The sequence below is a fragment of the Aquarana catesbeiana genome, linkage group LG03 (assembly GCF_042186555.1).
Source record: "Aquarana catesbeiana isolate 2022-GZ linkage group LG03, ASM4218655v1, whole genome shotgun sequence".
NCBI lineage: Eukaryota > Metazoa > Chordata > Amphibia > Anura > Ranidae > Aquarana > Aquarana catesbeiana.
Window position 1 is genome coordinate 280,360,875 of NC_133326.1, and position 18,471 is coordinate 280,379,345.

The 18,471-nt window shown below is 42.0% G+C and overlaps 1 protein-coding gene across 5 annotated transcripts in view; it reads right to left on the reverse strand.

The window, feature by feature from the left end:
* VEZT (vezatin, adherens junctions transmembrane protein) overlaps window positions 1-18,471 on the reverse strand; it is an 89,503-nt gene that overhangs the window by 14,635 nt on the left and 56,397 nt on the right. For 4 of the 5 annotated variants that reach the window (XM_073620161.1, XM_073620162.1, XM_073620159.1 and 1 more), the window contains exon 6: window positions 6,794-6,943. In XM_073620161.1, coding sequence (XP_073476262.1) covers window positions 6,794-6,943 — 150 coding nt within the window. The remainder of the gene's footprint in view (window positions 1-6,793; window positions 6,944-18,471) is intronic. The other variant, XM_073620160.1, reaches the window with a different exon arrangement.

The following is an 18,471-nucleotide window of genomic DNA, read 5'->3' on the forward strand; positions in this document are numbered from 1 at the left end:
GCCCAGATCCTACACAACAATAGAAATATGTGGATTCTAGATAGTTTAACAATCAGCAGATAAAGATACTCCAAACACCTGGTGTTAGCGCTTCAATCATCCCGGCACCATGGTTGTTATTATGTCAGGATGATTGAAGCGTGTTTTTTATATTATTACATTGTAATATAAAATGAAATCATTCAACTCACCATATTGCAGAATCAGTGGGAGCCCTGAGCGTGTCACTAGCCACGTCGCCTGCCACCAGGTGTCCCCAGTGGAGTCCCACCAAATGCAGCAGACTGTGTCACCAACAAATGCAGTAGACTGTGTCGCCACCAAATTGCGGCAGCACGTGTCGCCACCAAATTGCGGCAGCACGTGTCGCCACCAAATTGCGGCAGCACGTGTCGCCACCAAATTGCAGCAGCACGTGTCACCACCAAATTGCAGCAGCACGTGTCACCACCAAATTGCAGCAGCACGTGTCACCACCAAATTGCAGCAGCATGTGTCGCCACCAAATTTTGTGAAAAACGTAATTGAAAATATTTAATAATAAACTGCTCCCCTTGGTGAGCAAGACATTTGGTCAATGGATATGTTTAATGAGTAGGGGGTGCAAGTGGTTACCAGTGAAAGAAAAAGTAGTGAAACAGCTGAGTCTCAATGTGGGAAAAAACTTATCATATGCATGCACACATATGTTGTACCAAATTTAAGTGAAAAAATAATAACACACAATAATGAAACAAAAGTGGTGATGTTAAAGTCCCAATGATAGAATAAACACAATATTGGCAGTGAAGAAATGGTGATCTTGCAAGGTGAGTAGATTCCTCTAGATACGAATGGAAAATCCTTCACCAAGAATTAAGGTACTCCTCACAGTGGTAAATGAATATCTGCTTACCAGATACCAATGACTCCTTTAGTTAAAAAGAGAGCCATTAGCACTTGTGCAGGATTGTGCCTGCTCACATGGTACGGCTGGATGCTGGATGGTATTAGACAGAGAACCCTTCTTGCCCCGGTAATCAGACATGGGATATATGAAAGACAATAGAATCTTCCATAGTGTAATACAGTTTATTAAAATTGTTAAAAACAAAATGTAAAGCCAAATGGCCGCTTACATGAAGAGGTGCCTACCCGGCACTGGGGCTGCTCGCTCATCTAGGTATGGATCTCAGCTTGGATGCCTTCACACCGCCTCCATGGTCGGCATGCATTCCACCCGGCGAAAGCAACAACCAGGGATACCGGACGTAGGAGGAGATCACGTGACCAGATACCGCTCCGAGGTACGTTCCGTATAAACGTCTTCAGGGAAGCGTTCCCTGAAGACGTTGATTGAGACTCAGCTGTTTCACTACTTTTTCTTTAACTGGTAACCACTAGCGCCCCCTACTCATTAAACATCACCACCAAATTGCAGCAGCATGTTTCACCATCAAATTCCCATCCCCCCGGTTACACACCTTGCTGTGTGTTGTTCTCTCCAGCGGTGTCTCTGTGGAGAGGTCCGTTCCTCATACTTCCCGTTTCCTCTCTCCTGGGTGCAATTGGAGAGAAACAGGAAGTGACATCATACTCAGATATCAATCAAACCGCCCGGCCATAGTAATAGATACTAGTAGATACTACTAGTATAGATACTACTCATTGCTGGAGGAGCACATTGCAATGGCTTCTATCATTAAGGCTTCTATCTCTAAGTGATTCTTTCTACAAGTGATATGCACTTCAATCTCTGCATCAAGTTCTGCCTCACCTGATCATTCCTTCTCTGTCTCTTTACAGGTATGTGTCAGCTCAACCACATCTTCCACTGTTAAATGAAATTGGGACCTGCCTGCTGTCTCTGTGTGTGTGTCTTTGGTATGTGTCAGCTCACCCACATCTTCCATCGTTAAATGAAATTGGGACCTGCCTGCTGTCTCTGTGTGTGTGTCTTTGGTATGTGTCAGCTCAACCACATCTTCCACCGTTAAATGAAATTGGGACCTGCCTGCTGTCTCTGTGTGTGTGTCTTTGGTATGTGTCAGCTCAACCACATCTTCCACCGTTAAATGAAATTGGGACCTGCCTGCTGTCTCTGTGTGTGTGTCTTTGGTATGTGGCCTTCTCTATCTGTTGCCCTGTGTGCATAACCATGACTTTTTTTGTTGCTCTGGACTGTCTTACCTAAGTTTTATGTGTTGATCTTATCTTGGCCTCTGGCCTCTTGCTATTCTGACTTTAGAAGCAAAAAGTCCACTTTGATTGTTAGGCATTCTTATAGTCACTCATGATTAATTAATGAACTTCAACCCCACCCTTATAACAGTATAAATTTGAGCATCCTTAAGGGGGAGCACATTGCAATGGCTTCTATCCTTAAGGCTTCTATCTCTAACTGATTCTTTCTACAAGTGATATGCACTCCAATCTCTGCACTTCAGCGATTGCACAAAGCAAACAAATATAGCAAACTGCACTGGAAAGCACCTAACAGACTGCAGGTGACCCTGTCTCTCTAATAAGCTCTCCTTCCACTCTGTAACATCTCTACCACTGCTTCTGACACAACATGTGCTCTCTATCACTGTCTTCCTCCCTAGACAAGCTTGCCACCCTCACTACACGCAGAATTAGGCCCCGACTGCTACAACCCTGGCAAACAGATGACACCAGAAGTCTCAGAATACGTAGCCGCGCTCTTGAGCGCCTGTGGCATAAGACTAAGACCCAGGAAGACTTCACGCAATATAAATCTGCCCTCCTAAAATACTACTCCTGCCTTCACACTGCCAAACAGACCTACTTTATCACACTCATTAACACCTTCTCATCCAGTCCACGTCAACTCTTCTCTACCTTCAACACTCTACTCTGTCCTCCACTGCCTCCACCCACCAACTCAATCACTGCCCAGGAGATTGCCAATCACTTCAAAACTAAGATTGATACAATTCATGAGGAGATCACCAATGCACAAAAACCTCCCCCATGCAACACCCCATGTCCACAGATACAATCATTACTTCCCTCATTCAACCCTGCTACTATTACTGAGGTTGCTAAACTTTTATCTAACAGTCATCTAACCACCTGCCCCCTGGATCCTGTTCCCTCGCAAATGCTACGCTCACCCTCTGACTCGATTCTACACTCTCTAACTCACATTTTCAACCTCTCCCTCTCTTATGGCATCTTCCCAAACTCTCTAAAACATGCGCTAGTCACCCCCATACTTAAAAAGCCCTCACTGGACCCCACCAATCTCAACAACTTACGTCCCATCTCCTTACTCTCCTTCTCCTCCAAACTTCTTGAAAGACTGGTCTACAACCGACTAAGCGACCATCTGACCATGAATAAACTTCTTGATCCCCTTCAGTCCGGTTTTCGCCCTCAACACTCCACGGAAACTGCTCTCCTTAAACTCTCAAATGACCCACTAATGGCTAAAGCCAAAGGACACTATTCTGTACTACTTCTCCTGGATCTCTCTGCTGCCTTTGACACAGTGGACCACCCCCTCCTCCTCAAAAAACTCCACTCCTTTGGTCTCCGTGACTGTACTCTTCGCTGGTTCTCATCCTACCTATCCCACTGCTCCTTCAGTGTCACTTACAACTCTACTTCCTCCTCTCCTCTTCATTTCTCCGCTGGGGTCCCCCAAGGTTCTGTTCTTGGACCTCTCCTTTTCTCAATCTACACCACCTCCCTGGGTCAGTTGATTGCCTCCCACGGCTTTAAATATCATCTCTACGCTGATGACACCCAAATCTATCTCTCCACCCCGCAGCTCTCTCCATCTGTCTCCTCACGCATTACCAACTTACTAGCAAACATATCAGCCTGGATGTCACATCACTTCCTCAAACTCAACCTATCCAAAACCGAGCTCATGATATTTCCTCCCTCAGGTGCCACTTCCCCAGATTTCTCTGTCAATATCAACGGCTCAACTATCAACCCATCTCCCCACGCCAAGGTCCTAGGTGTAATCCTGGACTCTGAACTAACCTTTCGACCCCACATTCTATCACTATCCAAAACTTGCCGCCTCAATCTCCGCAACATCTCTAAGATACGCCCCTTCCTAACCAATGTCACCACAAAGCTTCTAATCCACTCCCTGGTCATCTCCCGCCTCGACTATTGCAACTCCCTCCTCATTGGTTTACCTCTAAATAGGCTATCCCCACTTCAGTTCGTCATGAACGCTGCTGCCAGGCTCATCCACCTCACAAACCGCTCAGCGTCTGCTACACCCCTCTGCCAATCCCTCCATTGGCTGCCACTCAGTCACCGAATTAAATTCAAGATACTAACTATAACTTACAAAGCCATCCACAACCTGGCCTCCAGCTACATCTCTAACCTAGTCACAAAATACCAACCTAATCGTTCTCTTCGCTCCTCCCAAGACCTCCTGCTCTCAAACTCCCTTGTCACTTCATCCCATGCTCGCCTTCAGGACTTCTCCAGAGCCTCCCCCATCCTCTGGAATGCTCTACCCCAATCTGTCCGATTTTCTACTACTTTATCCACTTTCAGACGATCCCTGAAAACTCATCTCTTCAGAGAAGCCTATCCGGCCCCCGCCTAACAACTGTACATTTATCTTCTCAATCAGCACATCACCCACAGTTACTACCTCTTGTATCTCTTGACCTTCCCTCTTAGATTGTAAGCTCTAAGGAGCAGGGCCCTCCGATTCCTACTGTATCAAAATGTATTGTATTTGTACTGTCTACCCTCAAGTTGTAAAGCGCTACGTAAACTGTTGGCACTATATAAATCCTGTATAGTAATAATAATAATAATAATACTAGTGCCGGGGGGAAGCTACTCGGCGCTTCAGAAAGCGCCGCAAGGCGGGCTAAACGCCCACAAATGAAGCACCACGTCTGCAATCTTGTGATTGCATAGACGTGGCACTTCCCATAAGTGCACTGTGTCTGGCATCGCACTGTGTCCGGCGTCCGAACACAGTGCACTTAAGGACCTTTTGTTGTATTTTTTTTTTAAAGGGTCAGCTTTAAAAAAAAATTTTTGTTTTTTTGACAGTTTTTTTTTTTTTCTTGCGACTGCCTGGAGGGGGGGGGGGGGGGGGGGCGGCGCCCAGGTGCCCCCTATGGACGGGTCCGCCACTGCTTGTAGCACATTCCTCTAATGTACAGAAAGTCATAAAGCACTAATGATATCATAATTGGGGGGGGCGGGTTCCAGGGGGCTGGCCATGCATCAGAACATTCGATTTTGATTGAGCTACATGTTTCACCTTGCCCTGTCCATATCAAGCTGTTTCGCTGTTATCCCTTCGTCACCAAGATCAGTTTGGTCAGATGCTTGCCTAGCCAGTAACGGCTAGTAAACAAACAGCTGGAACCAGAAGAGACATAATAAACGTTGCTTCCGGCTTCATTTGCCACAGAGGAGGGGAAGGAATGGATGTTCCTTTTTGTCCTCTGCCTGCAGCTGACCCGGAGTGTAGCAGTCCCTGGCTCCCTTGATAGTACGGGAGTGCCAGGGAATGACAGTGGCGGAAGGGGGGGTGGGGGTGTAGTAGCAGTGGCTCTAAAAAATTATGCCATGGTCATGGCTGCAGCTGCACCGCTGAATCACTTATGTGGCTGTTCCACAATGTAAAATAAACTGATACATGAATGAGGAATCTGCCACTGAAAAGGAGACAAGCCCTTGTCGAGAGAGTTTGTGAACTAAAAAATGAGACGTAAATGCAAATAGACTTGTGAATGTGATGAATTTTCAAAGAATACCCAATCAGGAGCATGGGAAAAAAAAAAACAGCATTTTTACTTGCAGAAAAGTCAGCAAAGCGTCACCTCATTTACTAAGCAAAGCAAACGGTATATTTGCCTTTAGTAAATCAACTCTATATTGTCTGGAGTTTTTCTGGTGGCCATTCCTAAATGCAAATGTCAACTTCCCATGGGACTCTATGGATGATCCTGGGGAGAAGGGGAGGGAAATGTTATTATGGAGAATCCTGGGGAGAAGGGGAGGGAAATGTTATTATGGAGACTCCCGGGGAAAAGGGGAGGGAAATGTTATTATGGACACTCCCGGGGAGAAGGGAAGGGAAATGTTATTATGGAGACTCCCGGGGAGAAGGGGAGGGAAATGTTATTATGGAGACTCCTGGGGAGAAGGGGAGGGAAATGTTATTATGGAGACTCCTGGGGAGAAGGGGAGGGAAATGTTATTATGGAGAATCCCAGGGAGAAGGGGAGGGAAATGTTATTATGGAGAATCCCGGGGAGAAGGGGAGGGAAATGTTATTATGGAGAATCCTGGGGAGAAGGGGAGGGAAATGTTATTATGGAGACTCTCGGGGAGAAGGGGAGGGAAATGTTATTATGGAGACTCCCGGGGAGAAGGGGAGGGTAATGTTATTATGGAGAATCCTGGGGAGAAGGGGAGGGAAATGTTATTATGGAGACTCCTGGGGAAAAGGGGAGGGAAATATTATTCTTTTTTAACTGAAAAGAGAGCATGTTAGCATTCCTGGAACAGACTGCTAGAGCTGGTATTATACTTTATTCATATAGACTTGGTCTTTTATGCTGTTACTAACAGTAAATGAACTGAAAGTTTCCCCATAAGATCAATACTTTTTTGGGTGTGAACATATTAGCAGATATGTTTGCCTGAGAGCTTGTGGCATAAGGCACAGTATTTTGGCATTATTTTTCAATGTACATATATTGTCCTATTGAAACACCTAAAGTCCACTTTACAAGATCTGTTAGCAATCAATCCAATCACTCTTAACATCCATTATTGGAAAGGATATTTCTTAAGCATGTACAGTGTTGCCAGTCGGGAAACTCGGAAGTTCGTCCTGAGGGTCCTGTAGACAGCTTTACGCAACCCAAGGAGATGCTGGCTACTATGTTGTCCAACCTTATCATATGGGCAAGCAGCACTGACCCTGTCAAGCAAACTTGAAAAGTAAAATGTGATACATCTGTACAGATGTCCCAAACCACTTACACCACATATAAACATACTACTATTCACTGTACTAATGACAAATACATCTAAATGTTCTACATTTCCATGTAATGTCAATTCAGTTTTACAAATTTGGACAATTTTACTAGTATTTAAAAATGCTGTTATCATACAATCAGGTATGTAAGAAATTAATTTGTTCTGGATGGATGACTCCTGCTTACTGCTGACAATAATATTAGTTTAAATATTGGCATACGGTTATATTTTATATTTCATATATACAGACATTCAAACAACACATGCACAATATAAAAGTGAAATGTATAGTAAATCATACAATGAAATACCAGAAAACTGCTGTGCTTTAGTTAGCATGTGGAAATATACACTGATGCCGCGTACACAAGAGCGGACTTTCCGGCAGAAAAGGTCTGACGGAACAAATCCGTCAGACATTCCAATCGTGTGGGGGCTTCATCGGACCTTTTCTGTCGAAAAATCTGACGGACCTTAGAAATAGAACATGTTTCAAATCTTTCCGACGGACTCGATTCCTATCGAAAAAAACGTTCGTCTGTATGCTAGTCCGACGGACCGAAAACGACACAAGGGCAGCTATTGGCTACTAGCTATTGAACTTCCTTTTCTAGTCCCGTCGTACGTCATCACGTTCGAAACAATCGGACTTTGGTGGGATCATGTGTAGGGAAGTCTGTTTTGTCGTAACTCCGTTGAAAAGTCCTTCGGAGTTCAGTCCGACGAGAAGTCCGCTCGTGTGTATGCAGCATTAGGCTTCATGTACACTGCTGCTGGTAAACGGATGTTTAGGAGCAGTTGGGCATTTTTTTTCCAGTTGCCCCGGAACTCTTCTCTGTTATCTTATCAGTACATGTACACAGGGTCCTTTATAGTCGTTTCTAGGCAGTTGAGTTTAGAAGCATTTTTTGAAAAGCAAATTTAAAAAAATGCGTTCAGGATGGGTGTTCAGAGGCATTTGAAACGCCTGTAACAGCTTGTAAATGTGGTAACTTGCGTTTTTTATTTTTGACAATTTGCAAAAAAAAAAAAAAAAAAAAAAGAAGGTTTTAAACGCAAACGCGGCTAAACAGACGTTTTTAAACGTCAGTTACTATCTGTCAAGTTAAATCATTCAGGAGAGGTTTTAAAACGTCCCGTGTACATTAAGCTTTAATGTTATACTTAAAGTGGTTGTAAACCCTTACAGACCACTTTAACTTACAGGTAAGCCTAGATTAAGGCTTACCTGTAGGTGCTTGAAATATCTCCTAGACCTATAGGGTCTAGGAGATATTTGCAAATCGCCGTACGGCGATTTCTTCTGCGCATGCGCTGGAGCTAGAAAGGGCACGCTGTGCCTTTTTCGAGCTCGGGTCATGCCGTTACTGGCATGCGCGGAAGTGACGTCACGCAACTCTGGCCAGTCACAGAGCCGGAGTTCGTGACCCCGGAAGAAAGAGGGGTGAAGAATGGACGCTCGCTGCTAGCGAGTAAGACGGGGACATTGCAGGCTTCTCCTGCAGGTAAGTGTCACATAATGGGCTACTATGCGATGCATAGTAGCCCATTATGCTTTAGCTTTGCAGGGAAACAAAGAGGAAGTAAAACACATCAGGGTTTACTTCCTCTTTAATTAGGCCTTGTTTACACAGGTATTAAATGGGGTCTCCAGTTGACTTTTCTGACACCTGCCAAGAGGCGATTTCTTCTGCAGCTGTAATGCCATTTATTTTGATTGCTCCCTCCAATGTCTGAAGTTATGCGGTCATGCATTAAAAACCTTTAAAAGCTATTAGCAGTGTATGACCTTGATGAAATAATACAGTAAACAACTGTGTAGTTTCAGTCGGCAATAGATATAATCCAAGCACGTACCAGTATGCGGACGTGTATAAACACAGAGTTGTAATAATTAAAATGCCAGAATTCAAAGCAAGGAAGATCAATATCTAATTAGAGGATCACAAATGACACTGGGTGGCCCAATTAGAGCACGCAAAAACAAAAGAGGAAATGTCAAAAATGCCACATTCAAAAAAAAAAAAAAATAGGGTAAAAGAAGGAGGGGAAAAAAATTGAAAGAAAAAAAAAATTTGGAAAAAACTGGTGCTTGCGGTTATCTACCTGTATATGTGCAAAACTTAACAGATTATACAAATCATGCAGAGAACAAACATCTGTGCAATTTGCAAGGATTCTCACATATAAACAGGAGATTAATACATGTAGACTGACAAAAATCTGTTCCAGTCTGAACTCCAGGTCTAATAATTTACTGTTCCCTATTATGCATCCTTATCATAATCCCCTGATCTGTTTTGCTTTGTACTCATTGTTAGAAGTCTGTCACTTCCCATTTTTGCAGTTACAATATTCATTGGCTTGTGTCAATCCTCCGCTATTGGAGTACATTGAGAAAGTACTATATGCTTCCAATTCACAGCGCTAGTGTGATCAAAGAAGACACTGCATGTGCCAACTGCTTTATATAAAATATTGAGCTCCTTATTGTGTGGGGAAAAAAAACCATAGGATTAAACATTTTGCACCAAGTTTATTGCATTGTTTACAGCTTGTTACTAATCCAGTAATGTGCAAGAAATTCCACAATAAAAGAAAATACAGTATAGTCCAAGGATACAGCACAGAGCCCTGTTTTTAGCATGGTGTTTGAAATCTATAAAACATGTTAAAAGAATGAGTGAAGTAATATGGAAACCAGCTACATACTTTCACTTTACCGCAAGCTTCATGAACACCAAATACTTTCATTGGATGACACTAGCCATGTAGATACAATACCAAATGTCCACTATAGGAGTGAATATTTCATTAACGCACACTGTAAATGCTCACGTCCAAAATCATGAACTTGTACTTTGTGTGCGAACAATCAATAATGTGGAGGTGGGAAAGAAGGTCTTAACTTCATCCCCTAGATCTTGTCATTGGAGACTTAACGAATCTCTTCTGAAAAACGAAAGCATTAAACAAAGCCTCAAATCGAAATTGATTGAATATTTTGAGTTAAACGAGGGCTCTGTCTCAGACACCTCCATATTATGGGAAGCCCACAAGGCCTTCTTCAGAGGTGAGTGCATCTCTGCCGGATCGCATAGGAAGCGTGACTCACTCCAACAAAAATCTGACTTATTGACTCAACTGCGGTCGGCCGAGGCACATTTACTTCAAGCCCCCACAACCTCCCGTTTAAGGGAGGTGATAAACATCCGTAACAAAATTAAATCCTTAGATATGCATAAAATCTCCAAGGCCATTCTATGGTCAAGACAGAAGTTTTACGAATATGCTGACAAGCCCCACAGAATGTTAGTGAACAAGCTGAAACCGCGTCCAAGCCTTTCTATTCCTGACCACTTAACACAACCGGACGGAATCCCCACTTATTGCCCCAAAAACATGTCTAAAGTCTTTGGAGATTTCTACAACAAATTATACAACTGTTTAAACTCGGACCCACATACCCAATTCTCACAAAAGAAATTCGACTCATTTATCTCATCTTTGAAATTCCCACAAATATCACCTGATCAGCGCGCCTCATTAAACGCCCCCATAACCACTGAAGAATTAAGCCAAGTGACTAAACTACTCCCCCTACACAAATCCCCAGGCCCAGATGGACTTCCCTACTCATATTACAAAACCTTCCTTCCTATACTAGCTCCACACATGTTAAATCTATATGCCTCCTTACTAAAAGGTATAACACCCCATCCCCAATTTCTTCATGCTCACATCATAGTTATACCAAAACCTGACAAAGACCCTTCTATCCCTGACAACTATCGTCCCATAGCCCTGCTCAATTCCGATTACAAAATCTTCACCAAAATTCTAGCGATCAGACTCTCAAAAATCTTACCATCTCTGATAAATAGAGATCAGGTTGGATTTGTCCCCCTGAGACATGCAGGGGACAACACTAGACGCACCATAGATCTTATCGATTTACTAACCAAAACTAAAACTCCGGCAGTAATACTCAGCTTAGATGCACAGAAAGCATTTGATCGCCTTAGCTGGCCTTTCATGTTTGCGATTCTGACCAAATATGGTTTCTCAGGTCCCTTCATACAGGCCCTTAGATCTTTATATTCACACCCCACTTCCCAAGTACAACTTGCGTCCTTCCTGTCTTCCACATTCCCCCTCAGCAACGGTACTAGACAAGGTTGCCCCCTATCACCCCTACTTTTCATACTCAGTTTAGAACCCCTAGCTACAACAATACGCGTAAGCCCCTCCGTTACAGGAGTACGTCTACGTCAGTCAGAATATAAACTATCTCTCTTTGCTGACGATATTCTTTTAACACTGACCCAACCACACACGTCCCTACCCTCGCTACATAAAATCCTACACACGTTCAGTGAAATATCAGGGTTTAAAATCAACACCACCAAAACAGAAGCCCTTCCCATAAATATTACATCATCTAATCTGACCATCCTCAAACAAAAATACAATTATCATTGGAGCTCTACATCCTTAAAATATTTAGGTGTCCGAATTACAACATCATATTCCTCATTATATAAGGCGAATTTTCCTCCCCTATTCCAAGAAATTAACAGTTTGCTAAATCATTGGACCGCTTTGCCCATCTCCCTCCTGGGACGTATAAATATACTTAAAATGTCTATCCTTCCCAAACTACTGTATTTGTTTGAGACACTCCCAGTGGCAATACCAATGCCCCAACTGAAAAATCTTCAAAGGAGAAGTATCCGTTTTATCTGGAACAACGCCTCACATAGGGTGGCGGGCTCGGTGGTCCTGGCACGCAAACTTAAAGGGGGCCTAGGTGCTCCTGACTTCGTTAAATACTATTACGCTTCTCACTTAAGGGTCCTCACTTCGTGGACCAATAGAACTGCCCCAAATAGATGGGCGGACATTGAGATGAGCATAACATCCCCAGTACACCCGTGCTACATGCTCTGGCCGTCCACGGACAAATATATGCCCCAACTGAGATCCCTATGCTTAGCTCCAATGCTCTTCACACTGGCAATATGGAAGAAATGCTCCACTAAATACTCCCTATCATCCACATGCTCACCCCTCACCAATATCCTTTTTAACCCAGACATACCAGATAGCTTGTCCTATGAACGCATGTTGCCCTGGACTAAGGCCGGGATTTTCCAGCTACGACATCTAGTCAACCCAGCCACGAGACATCTGTTGTCCTTTGAGGACCTCCACAAACAACATCAATTACCCAAAACAATATTTTACTCATATCTCCAAATCAGACACTTCTTCTCTATCAAAAATCCCACACTATCTCTAGATAAACCAAGCCAATTTGAATTGCTTTGCGCTACAGGCCCTCACGAACCCCAATTGATATCCACAATCTACAAAATACTCCATGAGGCCACCCCCCTAAAAATAGACACACACCACTACATGAAGAAATGGTCACAGATTCTCCAACACGACATATCTATCTTGGACTGGGATAGGATTTGGACCTCCATTTCCAAAAGCTCCAGATGCATCTCTCACAAAGAAATAGGCTACAAAGTACTTATGTTTTGGTATAAAACTCCAGAAAAACTACACGCAGGAGATCCGTCTAATTCCCGACTATGTTGGAGATGTAACAAGACAATAGGTACCCATCTTCATATCTTTTGGGAATGCTCTCTGGTTACACAATTCTGGGAGCAGATCCAAAAAATACTAGAGAAGCTGGTGGAGATCCTCGTTCCCCTGGATCCCATATATTATATACTAGGTCTTCCTTACCAAGGCCTCCACAGAGCAAAGCAGAGACTGATGTCATACGTATTATTAGCAGCTAAGAAAACTATCCCTAAGCTATGGTTATCCACTTCCCCCCCTACCTTACAGCATACTTTAACCATCTTAAGAGATATACGTAGAATGGAACATCTAACTGCCATAGTTGAAGATTCCCTACAGAAATTTTCTCTCATCTGGCAAACATGGGATGTCTATGATAATAACAACATGACAACAGAAATGAGATGAAAAGGCAGACATATATAGTAATGTACATTTTCTATTCTCTCGAGCTATAAGTGTTTTAATTTTTTGATTATGGAATTCTTCCTTAGCATGACTTCCAGTCCCTTGGGACAAGTGATGTACTCATAGTAACACCGCTTAATTATTATCCAAAGGTCTTTGCCATGTGTTATTTTCAATCCTAAAAATATAATGTAAAGTTCCCCTAAAATCCCTGATAAGGTTATGTACTCTTGATAGACAGTATTGAAGCCTTCTGTTCTCTTTTTCTTTTATTTTCTATATTCTGAATGTGACTTTAACGATATTATAATTGTCATGCAAAAATGTTAAATAAACAATTTAAAAAAAAAAAAAAAAAAAAAAAAGAAGGTCTTAACTTAAAACTGAACTCCATATAAAACACACAAGTTAATGCAGCTTTGTATTCTTGAATATTACATTAAAGTCAAGCGATCTAAAAGTCTGAACTTGGATTTGAGATCGGCAATCCATTTACAGCAGAGATCAGACTTTGAGAGTGAGAAGCAGCACACATAGCCAAGCAGTTGTGAGAGACAGGAACACACACACACACACACACACACTAAATATTCGATCTAGATTTAAATAATGCCAACAGATAAAGGTGATACACTTGATCACACAACACAAAAAATTGACAATGTGTATTCATTTATATTATCTACATTAATATAAATGCAAATCTGTCATATAGAAAAAGTTGGTACACCTCTACATTTACCACCAATTCATATCCTTGAAATATAAATTGGGTGTTCCAGATCAGGTGCCAATGGTTAGAACCTCCTAGGGAGTATGTATCTTATCTAAACCTGAGACATCTACAATCTGGTGTTCTCTTTGCTATTGAAATGTGTGATGTTCTCATGCCAAGTTCACTAAAGCTCCCCAAAGCCTAGTACACAGGGGCTGAATGTCGGACGACATCGGGCGGTTTATATTGAACCAGGCGATGTCGCCAGACATTCCCCTGTGTGTATGGCAGCTAATCCTCCATTAGAAGCCGGCTGTTTGACCAGCTTCTTTCGAAGGGTCAGGACCAAAAACAGTCTGATGACCGGCCCCCAATCAGCACTCTACTCTCAGCCAATGGCTGACAGCGCTGACTGGAGTGTTCTGGTGGGGGTGGGGGAGATTGTTATACTAACATTGGATTGTTAGTACAGAGGCTTTGGCCTGTTCTATGAGGTTGTTTTCGTTTAACCAAAAACTAGTAGTGTTTATGAGGCTTAAGGCCCTCAAATAAAATTGGAGTTGACTAGGAGTCTGGCTAAAGGGATTTAAAAAGATTGCCGAATGATTTGAAAATAATTATTTCACTGTAAAGAAAACAAAAATCAAAATTTGACATACACTTTTACAAGACTGTTAATTTTCAGATTGTAAGCTCTAACGAGCAGGACCATTTGATTCTTCCTGTATTGAATTGTATTGTAACTGTATTGTCTGCCCCCACGTCATAAATCGCTGTGCAAACTGATGCCGCTATATAAATCCTGTACAATAATAATTTGTACAGGATTGGCTGGCCTTGCAAATTCAATTGAAGAGCTGCAGCTCTTATAAAAGTCGGAGTTAAAGTGTATGCATCTACAATCAGGAAAAAAGATTTGCACTATATGAAATAAAAAAAAAAAAAAAAAAAAATTCCTTTACTGTCAAAAAAGAACATTAGATCAAGATTACAGTTTTGAATTGAATATTTTGCCAATATGTAGGCAAAGACTTGTCCTTGTTCTCAATTTAACCACGTAACGACCACCCAGGGCATATATACTGCGGCAGGGTGGCTCTATTGCGTGAAACAACGTACCTGTATGTCTTTTAATGCAAAAGATACTGTGGCCCACTGCATGAGGGGGAGCCAGTTCCTGCTTACCCGATGTACGCTGGCCACCCGCGACCACTCCACAGAGAGGCAGAACGGGGATCTGCCTATGTAAGCAAGGTAGATCGCCGTTCTGACAGGGAAGTACACAGAGATCTTCTGTTCCTTGGAAGCAGGAACACGGATCTCTGTGTTCTTCCTGTCAGTCCATCCCCCACACAGTTAGAAAACACACCCAGGTAACACACTTGTTAACCCCTTCCCTGCCAGTGTCATTTACACAGTAACAGTGCATTTTTTCAGCACTGATCACTGTATTGGTGTCCCTGGTCCCCAAAAAGTTTTGTCCGCCCCAATGGCGCAGTCCCGAAAAAAAAAAACAAAACAAAAAAAAAACACAACGTTGATCATTACCACTAAAAACAATTAAAAAAAAAAGTCCATAAATCTATTCCATAGTTTGTAGACGCTATAACTTTTGCGCAAACCAATCAATATACACTTATTGGGAGGTTTTTTTTTTTTTTACCAAAAATATGTAGAAGAAAACATATTGGCCTAAATTGATGAAGAAATTGGATCTTTTACGTTTTTCTTTTGGATATGTATTATAGCAGAAAGTAAAAAATATTGTTTTTCTTTTTTTCAAAATTGTCAGTCTTTTTTTGTTTATAGCACTAAAAATAAAAGTAGCAGAGGTGATTAAATACCACCAAAAGTAAGCTCTATTTGTGGAAAAAAAGCACAGAAATTTTGTTTGGGTACAGAGTCGCAAGACCGCGCAATTGTCAGTTAAAATGACGCAGTGCCGTATCACAAAAAATGGCCTGGTCATTAAGGGAGTCAAACCTTCTGGGGCTGAAGTGGGAATGAGTTGTTTGGTTGCAGTAACTGTAGACATGTTTGTCGCAAAATGAAAACAGTGGGGTTTATATACTAAAGCTAGAGAGAGTGAAAAATCAGGCTCACTTCTGCATAGAAACTAGCTTTTAACTTCATCTTGTTCAATTACGCTTTGGCAATAAAACCTGGAAGTTGATTGGTTTCTATGCAGAAGTGAGCCTGATTTTGCACACTCCAGCTTTAGTAAATAAACCCCAGTATTTCAGAGAAACCTTGTAACAACTGTGAAGCATGGTGGTGGAAAGGTTATAGTTTAGGGTTGCTATACAGTTTCTCTGCCTAGGCAGCTTGCAGTCATGGAGTTAACTATACATTCTGCATCGTATCAAAGCGTGCTTGATGAGAATGTAAGGCCATCTGCCCAAAGCTGAACCACAAATGGGTATTTCAACATGATAATGATTCAACACACTAGGAATAGCTCAAAAAGAAAGAAAATAAATGGAGGCTCATGGACTGGACTAGTCAAATCCCAGATTCAAAATTCCTATTTTAAAAAGGCAGTTCATACAAGGAAACCCACAAACATTTTGCACCTGAGAGAATTTTGCTTGGAGAGGTGGTCAAAAATGTCACCGAGTCAATGTTACAAAGTTGTGGTCAGTTTTACAAATGATCTCCAAAAAGTCATTTCTACTACAAGGGGCAATACCAGCCTTTGATGCCAAGGGTGTACTCATTTCTTCCACAGAATATCATTGCATCTGTGATTTTGTTATACAAATGTGTGAAAAGACAAAAAGGCAAATATTTCTTGTGGTTTTCTACAATAGTATCCTTTATCTGTAGGCAGTGTCTGAATAAAAGGTCGAATGCTTATATTTATCCTTTGACAAACCACTTATATAGAGTAGCTTGACTTTAGCAGAAATGCATCATGACATACTAAAATATATCTTGCACACATCTTAGAACTCACTAATGGTGTTAGCAGAACAGGTCTTTGGGTTTGCAGTAACGTTATTAGAAAAACCACTGAGGTTGAGTTGCGGCAGGCTAAAAGGAAACCAAAAAGTTCTATACTGTCATAGTATGTCCATAAATGGTATTCAATGATTTCTCTACATACATTCTATAAACATTGCATGGGCATCACAGAGCAAGATTACAGAAATAATCCCTAACTGTCCATACAGTCTTTTCACAAAAAGATGTCTCTGTGCTTTAGAACCTCGTGTTGACCCCGCTATAATACATGATCCAGAATTCCTGCTTTTAGCCCCTTTATAGTCTGTCCAGCACATGGTGCAATACAAAGGGGGGAAACAAGTTACTATCGTCTCCATTTCCCTAGGCGAGGTGCAGGGTGAACACAGAGGGATGAGATGGAGTGATGATAATAATAATATTAATAATAATAATGTATTAACTTTAGCTTAACTATGTATTGCACGTAGAGTGTACTAAGCTCATGTTTGTGGTCACTTTAATGAGGAGACAATGTTTTTACTCTTTTAACTAAACAGTTCCACTAAACAGTTAATACATACTACATGATGCACAGATCATTTGCCTTATTGGGTTATTTTTGCACATATTTTCATGTGGGATTTAAAAAATATTAAAGTGCAACTCCAGGCAAACTGATAAATACCTGATTGGAAAACTTATGTCTACTGTTTTACCTGTCAAAGGATTTGTAAGTTTGTCCAGTCATTCTGATATAAAACAACCCTGCTATTTATGAACATTACTCTGCTACTCCTTGGATTAGCATTACTACTTCCTAAAACAGTTTATGCACACTAGACAGATGCAATGATGCTATTCCACTATCCAAAGAGAAGGGTGGAGGGGGAAGAGATAGGAAGCCACAATACTGAAGCAGGAAGAGGAATTGCTGAATTAGGAACTAAACGTGTTGCCTGTCCAGGTGTGCAGTGTGGAAATATGTTAAAAAAGAATTAGGCCCCTTTCACACGGGGCTGTCCGTATTTAGCACTCTGCTTGCTCAGCGGGGATCGCTCCGTTGATCCCCGCTGAGCCGGTGGAGGACAAGTCCGTCTCTGCACCTGTCAGAGAGTCCGATCTCCCCTATGGGGGGGATCGGATGATTACGGACCGCCTGTCCGTTTTCATCCGTTCCGATACGCCAGATGGATGGAAATCCTTTGGTAGGTAAAACAGTAAATATATACATTTCAAAGTTGCATTTTTCTGTTGACCTTGAGTTTTGCTTTAAAGGCAACTTAGGGCTCCTTCCTTTCCAATCCGCAGGGGATCTATAAGCTGATCCCCTGCTGATCGGAGCAGATGACAGGTCCGTGTCTGCTCAGTTTATGCAGAGTTGACATTGACAGACCCTGCTCTGCTCTATGTCGCCAGGAGTAAACAGACTTCGTTGTCCATTTACACCCAGCTACTTCCAATCTGATCCACTCAAACTGAATGGGACTCCTCCACTTTTTTTGTGGGCCTGATCGGACCCAGAGGTAGGCGGGTGATAAGCTCAATGGACACAAGTCCATTTACACCCGCCAGTCTATAGGAATACATGGATCTTTAGATCAGGTCTGCCTGAAAAACTGAGACGTGGACCTCATTGGATCATCCCTGTGAAAGTGCCCTTAGAATAAGATTTCAATGGAATAGTGGCAAAATAAGGTAAAAAAAATGATTAGTACAACACACCACCTAGGCCACTGACCATGCTCTTTGTATTGTTTTTTTTCCATAAAATGCATATGCAAACAATTCTAACTATTTATTTCCATAAG